General features: G+C 35.6%; 2 protein-coding genes and 1 pseudogene across 2 annotated transcripts; 2 read left to right on the forward strand and 1 right to left on the reverse strand.

The window, feature by feature from the left end:
- The first annotated feature begins 1,380 nt into the window (after positions 1 to 1,380).
- Positions 1,381 to 3,202, forward strand: LOC130623814 (beta-1,3-glucan-binding protein-like). The gene has a single exon (XM_057439336.1). It carries the CDS (start codon positions 1,537 to 1,539, stop codon positions 2,665 to 2,667), a length of 1,131 nt encoding a protein of 376 aa, XP_057295319.1. The 5' UTR covers positions 1,381 to 1,536; the 3' UTR covers positions 2,668 to 3,202.
- A 4,624-nt stretch (positions 3,203 to 7,826) lies between these two features.
- On the forward strand, positions 7,827 to 9,686 carry LOC130623652 (beta-1,3-glucan-binding protein-like; annotated as a pseudogene).
- Positions 9,687 to 10,976: 1,290 nt separating this feature from the next.
- LOC130623653 (serine racemase-like) lies at positions 10,977 to 14,593 on the reverse strand. Its single transcript, XM_057439158.1, has 5 exons — positions 14,348 to 14,593; positions 14,041 to 14,265; positions 13,243 to 13,368; positions 12,829 to 13,000; positions 10,977 to 11,945 (listed from the first exon to the last, which is right to left on the reverse strand). Exons 1-5 carry the CDS (start codon positions 14,519 to 14,521, stop codon positions 11,650 to 11,652), a joined length of 993 nt encoding a protein of 330 aa, XP_057295141.1. The 5' UTR covers positions 14,522 to 14,593; the 3' UTR covers positions 10,977 to 11,649.
- Positions 14,594 to 15,074: the final 481 nt, after the last annotated feature.

A 15,074-nucleotide genomic window follows, 5' to 3' on the forward strand; every position in this document is an offset into this window, starting at 1 on the left:
TTTTTTTTATATTTTATTTATTTATTTATTATAATTGGAAAATCTGAAATGAATTAACCTAAAGTTCTACCACGTGTTTTTATTACTCATTGTTCATATTACTCAAAAAAAAGGCGGAGTATAAATTCGGTAACATTAACTTTTTTGAAGAAAAATAATAACCTTAGTATTCGTATTCAACATCGGGAAATTTTGTTTGTGTAATCAAAGGTGATTTTGTAATAAATTTTTGCGTACAACTGTATAATATATCTTGTCAAAGTAGAGAATTCATTAAACATCTAAACTGTATTTTTGTGTTAAGAAAAACACCAACCCCGTTTCCAAGGTTATGTCCAGCTATAAAGGTACTGAAGAGACTATGAGAGTTTAATTCTCCCTCTCGTGCATGGATAAAAAATTTCCTGAATCCTTGTTTCTTATGCCTCTATTATAATTACAAGTACTTTTATACATATAAACTTTGTTAAATAAAAAGTCCAGCAATCAACTTGAAACGGCATAAAAAAACAACCTTGTTCCCAGGGCATTTTGCCTTGTTGATGATGTTGCTCTATAATAACGGCTCGGGGGCCACAAGACCGTGGGGACAAGGTTGAGAAAGAAAGACTGAAAAGAGAATTAAGAATGAAATTGCACTGCAGTGGTGTTAACTCAATGTACACTGTAGTTTATGAGCACCCTCGTCCTCAGTTTTTTTTTGCCTTCTTCATATGTCTTATATCAAAAAGGCAAAACCCTAGAGACGAGGGTGGTTTGTGACAGCAAGCAATATTACACCAGTATTACTTTTGTGTATTACTTTTCGCGCAAAACACCTGTACGAAATACCTGTACTAAACTTTATAGCGATTAATTTATTGTATAGTCGTTAGCCCGTGGAAAAATCCACGGGTTCGCCCGTCGCAGCTAAGCTACTATTTTGGGTGACAGACAGACGGACGGACGGACAGACGTATACGGGCATTATGTTATAGACTAGTCGTTAGCCTGTGGAAAATCCGCGGGTTCGCCCGTCCTTTTTATGCCGCATTGCGTGCTTCTCGCTATTGCGCAGCTAAGCTACCATTTTGCGTGACAGACAGACGGACGGACGGACAGACGTATACAGGCATTATAATATACAGATTGTATGGTGGCCGAGGGCTGCCATCATTATTTTTTCTTCGCGCCGTCTCGGATATCAAATAAGCGAAAAATTGCCCTGGGAACGAGGTTGAATAAGGCCATACGAAAAATTTAATTCAATTTTAGTTTGCAAAGTGTATATTTTTAAACATAATTTGTTTTTAAAACTATATTTTAACAAGAATAAAATATGTTTGAAAATTAAAAAGCGATTTAAATTTATTTCTAAAGTAAAGAAATATTGCGTGGCGGTTCTCGGCCACCATAGTATTGGATGCAAAATAAAATCTTTGAATTGAATCATTTTCGGCATACTTCTGTACAGAAAGAGAGTTTACAAATATATTTTTGTCAGTGCACCAGCTAGATGTGAAAAGAGGTGATTTTTTTACAGTAAGACGTGATAAAATGATACAAAAATTATATACAACTATTCTTATAACCTGGACATGGATGTATTGTTCATCGACAGCCATTATAAAAGATCCATCAAATTGTGTTACGTATCCATGTTTAATATTTCAAGACGAGTTTAATACTTTTGATCATTCGGTATGGCATCACATTAACTCGGCTGCAGCTACGGGAAATAATGAGTTCCAATTTTACACCAATAATCGATCGAATAGTTTTGTTAGAAACGGCAAATTATTTCTAAAGCCGACATTAACAAACGATACATACGACGACGACTTTTTGACGTCGGGTACGTTGGATTTATGGGGAACATACACGGGAAATTATTGCACGTCAAACCGAGGTAATGACGGATGTTACAGGAAAGGCTCGGCGGAATCCATTATTAATCCTATTCAATCAGCTGCTGTTAGAACAGATAAAAGTTTTTCTTTTAAATATGGCAGAATGGAAGTTAGAGCAAAATGCCCTCGTGGAGATTGGATATGGCCAGCGGTGTGGCTAATGCCGAAATACTCGGCATACGGCGACTGGCCGGCTTCTGGCGAAATAGACTTGTTAGAATCAAGAGGAAACGACGTATTAACAAGTCAGACCGATGAAGATATAACACCAGTGGGGAATCAAATGGTATCACAATCTTTACATTGGGGTCCGTACGTATCTCAAAACGGTCAACCAAAAACCATGGGCCGTAAGATTTTGAAATCTGGTTCTTTTGCTGATGACTATCACACGTTCACATTAGACTGGACCTCCGAAAGTTTATCATTATCGATTGATAAAGAAGAAACTTTAAATGTTACGATGACTGATAAAGGTTTCTGGGAGTTGGGTGGTTTCTCAGAACGTCTAAAAGACATTTCCAACCCTTGGTCATCTGGCAGTAACTTGGCTCCGTTTGATCAAGAATTTTACATTATTATGAATGTTGCTGTAGGGGGGACAAATCAATATTTTCACGAAAACCACGTACCGAAGACACCGTGGGATAACAACAGTCCTGGCGGGCAAGCAAGAAAAGACTTTTGGAACGCACGTAAGGAATGGCTACCATCTTGGAAAGGTGATGATACGGCTTTTAGAATAGATTACGTTAAAGTATGGAAGTTAGAAAATTAGTAATACAAAATGTGTAACAATAATATATTTTTACAACCACTCTTTTTAAAATATATCGATTTGATCTGGGCGTTCCATGAAGTTCAAGCATTAAGATTCTAACTGTTAAGTTGAGCCAACATGTTGGTACCGTTTGCTATACCATTATCCAACCAAAGGCAACCATCATTCTTGGATTTTCATTCATTTGTATGCTTACCAACTATCACAAATGTCAGATTATGAAGCAGCAGCATGGTTGATAATCGCCCTCTTGATAGAGGACGATGATAAAAGCACGTGGAATACGAATCATGTTAGCAAATACTTTTTTTTAGAATAAGTGTGTTAAGCTATGTCCCAAAGGTATTTTCATCTTCCTGACGGAAGTTCTCAGGTTTGCTGCTAGTTCCATACTTCTTGTCTGCCATTTTGAATTAAAATGCTTATTTTTGTAATTAAAGTTGCCCAACATGTTCGTGGTTATAGCAAACCGTGCCAACTTGTTTGTTTAAATATTGACCGACATGATGACCCGGTTTACGGACTATGAAAGACAAATCATCAAAAATACTTTTGAACTGCGGGGACGAGAATAGGTCAAAACGCAAATAATAATCTTCGTTTGAATATTACGCGGCGCATATCATGTACGCGTGTAAGAATAAAAAAGAAATTTCAACGTTTCCCAGCAAATACTATAAATTGCACAGCATTATGGCCTATATAGTATCTACAAATCTCGGCTAGTGACGTATTATCTAACGCTTCTAACACACGCCCCTCTCGATTAACAGCCGAGGGATAAAGAGTTATCAGTGCGTCTTTTAAAGCATAAAACGGAAAGACATATTCGTCTACAGTAATAGATACATAATTCCAATAATTTATACTGCTTTTGGTAAGTCAAAAACTGAATAGATGATAATATATTTTTAATGCGGGCTTGTAGGAATCAAATCCTTCCCTATAGGGTTGGGTTGGGGAGCGATATTTCTCTAACTGAGGATCCATATTCTGTCTTCCCCCGCTGATTCAGTTGGTCTTGTGAGCGTGTTGTTGACGCGCCCTCTTTCTTGTTCAAGATGCAATTTTTAAATAAACACACCGTCACTTTTTGACAATTTACAGTACTCACTAGAAACTTCGTCGGAAGAGAATTTATCAAACACCAGAACCGAGTTGTTGTGTCTATAACTTTAGTTGCATGGTAAACACCAACCCCGTTCCCAGCGTTTTTCTGCCTAAGAAGGCACTTACAATGTAGCCCTAAAAATTTCAATAAGAAAGGATAATTGTGAGAGACAAGATGTCCAATTGAAGCACCAGTTATCTACCAATCACAGGGAAGTGTTTTATACAACAGCCAAGAGTCCCTGAAAATTGACCAAACTGAATATCGAAATTGAATAAAAAAAGGATGAGTTGGAATGTTTCTTCTGCATGCGACATAAAAATAGAACGCAGCGACTTTATCTCTGGATTTTTTTGGATCCAATGAAAACACTTTTTAAAAATATTTTTTCTTCTTCGTGTGACCATGGTTGACTCGATTACTTCGATTTGAAACGGGTCAGCACTTTGTTCAGAGTTGAATGAGCTTTTACGTGGAACGACTCTTTTTGTTGCCATCAATGCGTTCAAACTCTCCTGCAGATGGATTTATAAACACCAGAGGATATAAAGATGGCGGATGTTTTCCACAAGAAAGAAATTCTTCAACAGACGAATCGAAATTTGTCTCGATACATACTAAAATAAATAGATGTACGAATTTATACACTGATGTATAGTTTCGTGCGTTTTGCGGATTAATCGACCACTGCACCACATATAAAGATCACGTGGTCCTTTAAATGTTATCAATCTTCATTTCGGTTCATAATATACAGTTTTATGATCATGACAGTATGTAATAAAAAACTCCTTTCACTCTATATCAAAATATAATAGATACTACCATGTCAACTCAAATTACACCTTAACAATGAATATGGATTAAATCTGCATACACCCTAACCTGAACAGGGATTTTATTTCACCATTTTCTTGAAGTAGTTGGTATGAAAAACAAGTTGCTGTCAGTGGACATTTTTAAAACAGTCTCATTTTGTTTGTGCACCAAAAAACGATGATAATAATTAATTTGCAATTTACCTTTGTTTGAAGCGATCTGATCTAAATCAGCCGGTTTGATTATTTCAACAGGACTATCTTTTGCAATGTTATCATTACCAAACGATGTAATAGAGATGTTTCTATATAGAAACAATTCTTGTATTAAACATCCATCACTGATGTTTTCTTCACTGATAGGTAAGGATGAAATACTATGGAATGAAAGTATTGAACAACTGTCATCATCCACGTCACCATCATTGACAATTAACTGGACATCGTCAGCACTAGAAGATGCTGTCATTCTGTTTGGAAGCACTTCTGCCCTGCGCGGGAGTTTTATGTAAACAAGAATACAACAAATATGGCGGTCAATATTTTGTGGAATGGATAAAAAGACCAGCTAAAGTTTTGCATCATCTTTAAAGAGGCTCGTTTAAGAAATATGCTAAAAAAAGATACCATTTTTAGTTCTGCATGATATAAAGCAAGTTTATCTTGATAATTAAATTGATACATGTGAGGTGTTTGTTTTTAACAGAGTGTGACTGTATGTAGCTATAGTCATTTCATTATAAAACATCAAACGTTCTACTAATAAGGGCAGTTCTCTTAGAATATAAACTTGAAAAATGCAAGATTCCATAAATTTTGACACTGAATTCAAGTATTGGTCATTTTGGTTGAAAAACATCAGAAAATGTCAAGCATGTTAACCCTACGATGGCCCCTCGTATAACCCAGATCTGAGAATAATCTATAACTTTAGCACTACAGCCTGTCATTCTTAGTTTTTATTGTAAAAAATTAATTTTGAAAAATTGTTGTGTATATTAGAAAAATTCGTGTGCAACTAGGGTATCCAGATCTTCTCATACAATTTCTAACGCGTTCTCAACAAAATCACCAAATAATAGCCATTGAATACGTCGTTTATAAGTATGTGGTTGAGTGAAGCTGTCTCCAGGATGTCACGAGCTAGCTAGGTACCTATATATAGTACATAGTCCAGCTAGCTAGCTAGCTAGAGCTCATGAGTTTTAATGGAAATAAACTTAAACATTTTCTAAGGCCTTTCGCCAATATTAAAAAATCAAGCTAGTAATATTCTGACAATTCTAAATGCTTTTAAGGCGAGCGCGAAATTTGCATCTCATTATCTTTGGAATTTCAGAAATGTCCAGCAGGTCTGGGCATTTTTGTATCACGTGACCAGCCTGTTCCAGGGTCATTGTTGGCCACTCCGTAATAATGGCTCAGGGGCCACAAGACCCTGGGGACGAGGATGACTGTCAGTGTTTGGAAGTGTCAAAACTTCACCAATATTTTCTTCGTCAATATCAATAGATGGAAATGGCAATGCAATGTCATCAATGAATGACGCTAATGTACATTTGTTGAATGTACAGCGATTCTCTAAAAGTTCTTTGATACGTTTATCATGTTGCATAGTTGAAATATCAAGTCACTCAAATTTTCAAATTTTTCGCCCTTAGATTTGCGTCTTACTTCCTTGAGGCTTTATCGTAAACCAAACCTTAAATGTAATTTGACGTCATAATTGAACATGGACATGACGTCAATTATAGCATTCAGCAACGGTATTGATTGTTCAACATGAAAAATTGCTTTAGAAATTTCTTCTTGTATTTTAAAACTGATTTTTTAATTTTAGACGCTGTTTATGGTGAAACTCTATAACAAACTTCTTGGAAACGAATCAACTTTCTGCTTGCAAGATATTTTTCGTAAAAAACACGCAAAGAAAAGAAAAGAAGAACTTATTTATAGTATTATTTGGGCATTTGCGCGGAAGGCTTATTAATGTGCGAAAATTAGTAGAGATATCATTATGCGAAAAATATCCTTTTTTAAAATAACGCGCACTGAATTTTACTATTTTCTTCTTCTCATTTGTGATGTGGGGATATTTAAGCTTTAATTTACCTACAGTTAACTCCCGGTAACTCGGACCTTGGACGAACTGAGGAAAATAGTTCTACTTAACGAATGTCCAAGTTCAACTAAGCTCTCGTTAAGTCGAATTTAGTCTAAAATGAGATTATAGTTCGAGTTACAGCGATTTTCTCAAGAGGTGGAGGAACAGTTCTTGGGAAAAAAACTCGTCCCCATGATCTTGTGCCCCTGAGCAGGCAAAATGCCCTGGGAACGTGGTTTCAGGAAAAGGCGCATGCTTGGCGATGATAAAAGCATGCAAGTCCCTTGTAAATTGAGTTTTCCTTGACAATGGCTAAAAATGTTTTAACGAAAGTTTAATTGGCTTAAGAAAATGGTTCCAGATAATGAAAGTTCGAGTTACCCGGTTTTCGATTTACTGGGAGTTGTACGTTCAATTTGCCAGTACAGGTAATTAATCGAGGTTTCTTCTTTTACATTCTCGTCCCCAGAGCTCTTTGAGATAAACAATAAAAAACTCGCCTCGCCCCTTCCAAAAGCTAATTCAACGAATTAGCACCTTTTTTAAAGGGGCAATCGTTTGAATAAGCGCGCACATTTGAGTAAATATTGCGATATTCATAAGACACGAGTTTATCGTTATCGTCTCTATATATTCTAACATCAAATATTCTGTACAAGTAAAGTATAGGCAATGATCTCCACCGTAGATCTCCATCGTAGATGTTCTGTATGTCGTAACAAATATGATAAGTGTCTCACCTCAAATTTCGTTCTCAGTGCCTTAACAAGGTAAAAACCATTGGTTAATTTTTTTATTAAATTTGTTTCCCTACTCTAAAGGTCTGAATATTATGTATACACAAAAGTAAAACTTTAGATTTTTTTTCGGCACACAATTTGCGTATAAAGCTAACGCCTTTTGATTGATCTTGAATCAGTAACCATTTGCTGAAATTCTAACATGTGTGAATTTTTTTGTAGAAAATGCTTGCAATTATAGTATGATGCACGAATTTGGTAGAATTCCACAATTTGAAAGCAACTAATCGTTCGTGTATCATCTGCTTCATCGGATGTTTATATGCACACGGGTTGGCTCAACAAACCAGAGGTTGTATTTTTTTTCGTGTTTACATGTGGGCTTATAAACAGAACAATGAAAACAAATGAATATTATAACAAAAGAAACTGACTTAAAGCGCATAAAACCCGTCTATTCAAAGCGGGCAGACTCGGTAAAAGAAAGACTATCCCGTACTGCAGGCTAATTCAATCGCTGGCTTGTTTATAAGATCTTCGCTAGTAGAGCTAGCTGTTCAAGCAGATATGTTTTCTAAGCATCATACACTGAGAACGAATTGGATCAATTACTTGCATCTTTTTTCATTCAGAAAGCTAGTTACACAAAATGGTTTTGTCAAATGCACCAGCGACAATGGTATACGTAAAAAGGTTTTTTTGAATAAAAGATAAAATGATACAAAAATTATATACACGTATTCTTATAACCTGGACATGGATGTATTGTTCATTAACAGCCATTATAAAGGATCCATCGACTTGTGTTACGTATCCATGTTTAATATTTCAAGACGAGTTTAATACTTTTGATCATTCGGTATGGCAGCACATTAACTCGGCTGCAGCTACGGGAAATCACGAGTTCCAATTTTACACCAATAATCGATCGAATAGTTTTGTTAGAGACGGTAAATTATTTCTGAAGCCGACATTAACAAACAATACATACGACGACGACTTTCTGACGTCGGGTACGTTGGATTTATGGGGAACGTTCACGGAAAATTATTGCACGTCAAACCGAGATAATGACGGATGTTACAGGAAAGGCTCGGCGGAATCCATCATTAATCCTATTCAATCAGCTGCTGTCAGAACAGAAAAAAGTTTTTCTTTTAAATATGGCAGAATGGAAGTCAGAGCAAAATGCCCTCGTGGAGATTGGATATGGCCAGCGGTGTGGCTAATGCCAAAATATTTGGCCGGCTTCTGGCGAAATAGACCTGTTGGAATCAAGAGGAAACGACGTATTAACAAGTCAGACCGATGAAGATATAACACCAGCGGGGAATCAAATGGTATCACAATCTTTACATTGGGGTCCGTACGTATCTCAAAACGGTCAACCAAAAACCATGGGCCGTAAGATTTTGAAATCTGGTTCTTTTGCTGAAGACTATCACACGTTCACATTAGACTGGACCTCTGAAAGTTTATCATTATCGATTGATAAAGAAGAAACTTTATATGTTACAATGACCAACAAAAGCTTCTGGGAGTTGGGTGGTTTCTCAGAACGTCTAAAAGACATTGCCAACCCTTGGTCATCTGGCAGTAACTTGGTTCCGTTTGATCAAAGATTTTACATTATTTTGAATGTGGCTGTAGGGGGTACTAACCGTTACTTTCATGAAAACTATATACCTAAAATACCATGGGATAATAACAGTCCTGGTGGGGCAAGCAAGAAAAGACTTTTGGAACGCACGTAGGGAATGGCTACCGTCTTAGAAAGGTGACGATACGGCTTTTAAAATAGATTACGTTAAAGTATGGAAGTTAGAAAATTAGTACATTTTCAATACAGAAAAAAGGGACAGACCTCGTGATTCATCAAGGCCATTTATATTCTCTCATTACCTTGCTAAAGCCTGCTTTGGTTTATCGCATTGCTTATAATGGAGCGTCTAGAATCAGCTTTAAAATCGCGCCGCGTGTCGACCACTTTTAAAAAAGTATAAATTTTGTTCTAAAATACCAGAATAATATAGTGAAAGGAAATTAGTGCATTAAGGAATATTAAAAATCAAGCTTTATTTAATTGAGAGTATTTATTGCGTGTATTACCATTACATATTAAGCTTAACTTCTTGTTATAAGTGTCTGGGTCTTGAGGTTGTCGTTTTCCTCCACCCAGATCTTTTCGTGGAGGCCACGTCTTTCGGCATTATGTTTTATATACCTTATCAGGGAAAAAAAGTCAGGGAAAAGTGACTAAAATTTTTGCAAGTGACTTAATTTTCCCCCGACCAAAATCTCCCCGACAATTTTTTTCCTGACTAACACTTTTACCTTTTTTATACCCGACTAAGAATTTACATTGATTTTTTTTTCTATCCTAAACTTTTTATATCATTGTTACCACCTTAATAAATTGCAGGAAGAATACAAAAAAAGATCGGGGACATAAAAAACATATTGGAAACAAAGAAACAAACATATTGGAAACAAAGAAACATACATAGATAAATAAATAAGAAATTAATTCAAATAACCTTGTGAGGTCATGTACAGGAATATCAAAGTCGGGGGAAAAGGGACTTATTTTTCGAAAGTGACTTAATTTTTCCCCGACAAAATTTTCCCCTGATTTTTTTCCCCGATAAGATATATGCTAGTTCTCGAAGCAGGCAACACCGTTCTTGTGAGAACTGTTAAATTATAACATTTTAATTTACCGGGACTTTATATACGGTATTATCAGCTTGTCGTTACGTTATGAGAACTAGATAACATTAGCGCTAACATTGCGACTAATCGCTTCATTAAAGGGTACGAGGTCAAGGGTTTAGTGGTAACGAAAAGAACTTCTATGTTGCAGATAACACAGCGCGTCATGGTACATATAGCACGAAACCTCATTCCCATGGCTTTGTCTTTCAATGATGGACGCTCAAGGGGTGGATACATACCACGTTAAATACGTAAAATGACAAAGGTAAATTATCTACCTGTATAACGCGATGATGTCAATTGAAATGGGTCCAGTAACGCGTAAAGTTCTTTTTATGTAAACAATGTGCGCCGACGAGCGGAAGCTAAGATAAGATAAGGGACGAACGGCTCAGGGTGCGGCAGAGCCACATCTGTACGTTGTATCCATCTTAATTTGCATGCTGGGAGATTATTTTGACGAATGTAGTCTGTGGTTCTGTTAACCGATAGCGTCTCTCACGGTGTTCAAAGTCATACAAATTTATAGAGTTGATCAAACCTGCAACATAGTGACACAAATAGTCTGTGTGGTACGATACTTGTGACATAAATGGTCTGCGTGGCACGATACTTGAGTGAAAAAAGCGTAGCTGCATCGCTTATTGACAAACTTAAATGTTAAAGTTAATTTCGTGACGATCACAGGCACAGTTCCTGGCTGTTATGACGTTACACAGAACTGTTTATATTATGTTTTGACGCAACACTGCAGTACATAGATGCCAAATCCGTTCAAGTAAGAGAATGGATGGATAGCGGATATAACTACTTCAGTATTTCTTTGGCATCTCTAATTAATAATAATAATAATAATAATCGTGTAATGTGTGTGCGCAAAAACAAGGCATGCTAAAGGCAGACGAAATAGCAAAGAAGATTTTTTTATCCACTTTGTTTCGGTGGGTAAATTCCCGTTAGCTAAATATGCTAGCTGCAAAAAGCGACAAGCGAATTCCCTGATTTAAAATTAGACACTACATGCTTTTCATAAACAGGGTGATAACTAATCTTTAAAAATTAAATTTCAAAAGTTTTCAGAAGTTTCTGGCATATGAAAAAACATCCTCGAGAATAAACAGAAAGTCGTTAACGGTTACCATAAACCAAAGACAAAAAAAACGGACCATAAAACGATCGAGAAAATTATCTTCTAGAAGTTTTTCACAACTTTTTTTATATGCGTTGCCGGCTATAGTGACCAACCTGATAATGAGTAACAGTTAGTTACGACAAAAAATGTCAGCTTCAATAAAAATACGTTGCATTAAGCTAAAAATAACACATGTTATATAATAAAATCTACAAAATATATCAGGTTTGACTATTGCGGGCTAAAAATCAGAGCAAAAAACATATTACTCAAACACCCCCCCCCTTTTCCCAAGTCAAAATCATGCTTTTTTTAAAACTTCAATTCAAGTTCAATTTTTTACCCTATTGACTAAAGTTTTAGGAGGGAGTGATCCATGGTATATTTTTTAAATCTAAATTACCCCCTGATAAAACTATCCCTACATTCTTTACTTCAGGGGGTAGTGCTTTAAATCTTTGTGATAATACAGCAGCAAGTCCCATACAACCTGAAGGTTCGACAACTATTTTCATTCGTTCCCACAACAAGAACATTGCACGAACTAACTCCTCGTCGGATGCCGTAAAAATATCTTCTACGTTTTCTTTCAAAACAGGCCACGTGTGAACACCGACACTCATACGAAGTCCGTCTGCTATTGTTTTTGGGTAATCTAAAAATAAAATATTGCCTGTCATGGAAAATGCTGCTACAACTTTTCTTTTTAAGTAACAAACATTTATAATAGAGGTTTTAAAAGTTGTGCCACAAGTAAATAAAAATTATACAAATGTAGCCTAGTGTTAATTCGGCTTTATATGCATTTTGATAAACTAGTCGTTAGCCCGTGGAAAAATCCACGGGTTCGCCCGTCGCAGCTAAGCTACCATTTTGCGTGACAGACAGACGGACGGACGGACAGACGTATACGGGCATTATAATATAGATTAAAAACATGCGACATGTTGTCAAATTAAAAATTGAAGAGATTTGAGAAAGTTGTTAAAAAACTACTTTTAGGTGAAATTTGAGGAGTTTTATGAGATTGCAGGGAATTCAGGAATTTCAAGAAGACGTTGCAACCCCGAGGACCAACAAACATACTGGACGAACAAAGCACGTTTAATTTTTATCGAGGGCTACAACAAAAGAACTGTAAATTCTACACATAACACTCTTGTTGTGTGTATTGTTTCTAGTCTTCTAATTTAGGGAGGAAGGTAGTGATTTTCTTCAAATCAATAGTTGGAAAGGATGTAAATACATTCAAGTAGGCGGTCCGTTATAGGGGGCTCAAGCTAGGGGGAGGAAGGCAATTTTTTATGCAAATCATATTATCAATCGACCCCCTGTGAACTAAATGCCTTCTGACTTCTTTGTTAAAAAAATCAATTTATTTTTGTGTTAAATGCATTCCTTAAATGTATTCCTTGTGATGCTTTTAAAGACTTTTATTGAAATAAGAACATTTTCTTTTAACTTTTAATTCTAAAGAAAATTTTTTCAATCCTTTTTTCATGCACTCTCAACATGAAAACAATAAAATGGCGACATACCTGTTAACATGATCCTTTTCCCAGCACGCAGTGATCGCAAAGCATCATCAGCTAACTCAGGCTCTGCTCCAAAAACTTTCATCTCAGGTTTCAACTGTTTGCAAGCAATTGAAACACCACTCAGAAGACCACCACTGCTAATCGGCACCACAACTGCATCCAGTTGCGGTATCTAAACAGATATTTGGCTAGGTTAAAACATAACGATGACTAAGAATAACATGGATAACGCATAAAAATAAAGTGTTTTTTATTCCTAAACATTAAACAGTGTATAAAAATGCATGCTACATGTCTTTATCTCAACGTAATTCAACGCATTTTGACTGAAAGTGACTTAAAACTTATTTAACAAGTTGCAAACCTTTACCAGAAAATTCAGTTAGGTTTTATGTTAACAACCCACCACATTACCTCGTTTATCATTTCCAATCCAATACTACCGGTTCCTTCCATAACCGCAGGATGGTCTCCACTTGGAACGTACTCCCCTTTTCCATCAAGACTTTCTACTATTTCTCTTGCTGTGGCATGCCTTGCCTAAGTACATAAAAATAGACTGAAATACCATACAAAGTAAACATCTGAGAATTTGCAAACACAGCTCAATTTGAACATCGAAACTTTTTTTTTATTTTTGCTTCTTTAACTTAAAAACAAATGCATATAAATAATCTTTATGGAATTATTAATTAATAATTCCATAAAGAACCCTATTAATTAATAATTAGACATTGATGTACATAGCATACATGCTTAAAGCTCGGTTTACATTAAAGTTAGTAAATGTTCTACAAGAGTTGCCGAGCAACTGGTACAGAGATAGATAAAGTTCTATTTCTACAACATTTGTTGTACAACAAACATCTCTTACGTTTCTTTGGTTAAACAATATAATGTTGGTAACGCGCATTGCTTAATCGAAAAAAGCTGTTGATATTCTCCGAAAAATATAGCTGAGTCATTTTTAGCGTTCCCCTTATGTAATCGCATATTATTCTAAAAGTGGAAACACCCCTTTATTTGGTCGGTTACCATTGCGTTGCTTTGGTTTACAACCAAAGTGGTAATGGTAACTATTGCACAACTTTTGATCAATACTTTTTATGATAATGAAAACTGATCTTAAGGAATTAACACACACCATGCAATACTACTTTTGGTACTTCCTTTGAATCGTTTAATCAAAAAAAAAATAAAAAAAATGCTAACCTCAGCTGTAGGCTCGCATTCTACAACTTCTGCGCCATATCCCTTTATTGCATCTTTTTTTACTTGTGGAGCAATTGAAGGTACAACTATAATGCTTCTAAGGCCAAGCAAAGAGGCTGCATATGCAACTGCCTGTCCATGATTTCCACTTGAATGAGTAACCACAACAACATCTTTTCCGTATTTCTTCTTTAATCTCAAGATGGCATTCATAGCGCCACGAATCTAATTTTTAACAGGGTTGTAAATTTAAAAAACATTTTTGCATTTAAATTTTAGCTTTACGTAAGAGGAGAAAGGCAGTTACCTTGAAAGATCCAGTTTTCTGGAAATTTTCACATTTAAAATATAAATTTCTTCCAGCTAAATCATTCATGAAAGTACTGGTAAGTATAGGAGTTTTATGCACATATTGTTCAAGCTGTTGAGCTGCTCCTTTGATATTCTCCAGCGTGACAACCTCATTATCATGCTGAGACATCCTTTTTAATTAGTTCCGATTAGAGTTTTTATAAGAGATCTATAATAAGAATAAAATAAAATTTATATATTTTTAGGATTATTTAACTTTAGTACCTAACAGAGGAAGGGAGTGTTGAAGAGTTGAAATTTGACGGCTCTTTGTATAGAACTATTAATTATACTTTGCTAAAAAATTTCTATTTAGTTGTTACAGAAACGTTGAAATTTCAGTGTCCTGTTTGATCAAAAAATTATTTTTTTTTAAATTTGTCCTCGTAATCTGTTCTAAAGTAAATAATATAATTCCTGTATGAAACAGTGAAATCAGTAGCACCTTAGGTTAAACTCTTAAAAAATATTCTCAGGCGAACAGCCACTCTTAAAAAATATTTTTAGGCGAACAGCCATAAATTTGACAAAAGATAGACAATTTTTTGCACCTAATGAAATTTCTAACTGCAAACGCTCTCTAACAAGCGAACCACATTTTTTCTTTACATTATTTATACTTTTTTATATTTTTTTGCCCATTGAACAGTTTTTTCAACATCAACGAATATGTATTGCACTGG

This window comes from Hydractinia symbiolongicarpus, chromosome 13, assembly GCF_029227915.1.
Source record: "Hydractinia symbiolongicarpus strain clone_291-10 chromosome 13, HSymV2.1, whole genome shotgun sequence".
Lineage (NCBI taxonomy): Eukaryota > Metazoa > Cnidaria > Hydrozoa > Anthoathecata > Hydractiniidae > Hydractinia > Hydractinia symbiolongicarpus.

Excerpts from the sequence above, each read along its gene's own strand:
- LOC130623814 (XM_057439336.1), top strand. The coding sequence starts at position 1,537 with ATGATACAAAAATTATATACAACTATTCTTATAACCTGGACATGGATG.
- LOC130623653 (XM_057439158.1), bottom strand. The coding sequence starts at position 14,521 with ATGTCTCAGCATGATAATGAGGTTGTCACGCTGGAGAATATCAAAGGA. Across the intron at positions 13,001-13,242 it reads GATTGGAAATGATAAACGAG|ATACCGCAACTGGATGCAGT; the intron begins GTAATGTGGTGG and ends ATATCTGTTTAG. Across the intron at positions 11,946-12,828 it reads GAAAAGGATCATGTTAACAG|ATTACCCAAAAACAATAGCA; the intron begins GTATGTCGCCAT and ends TTTTATTTTTAG.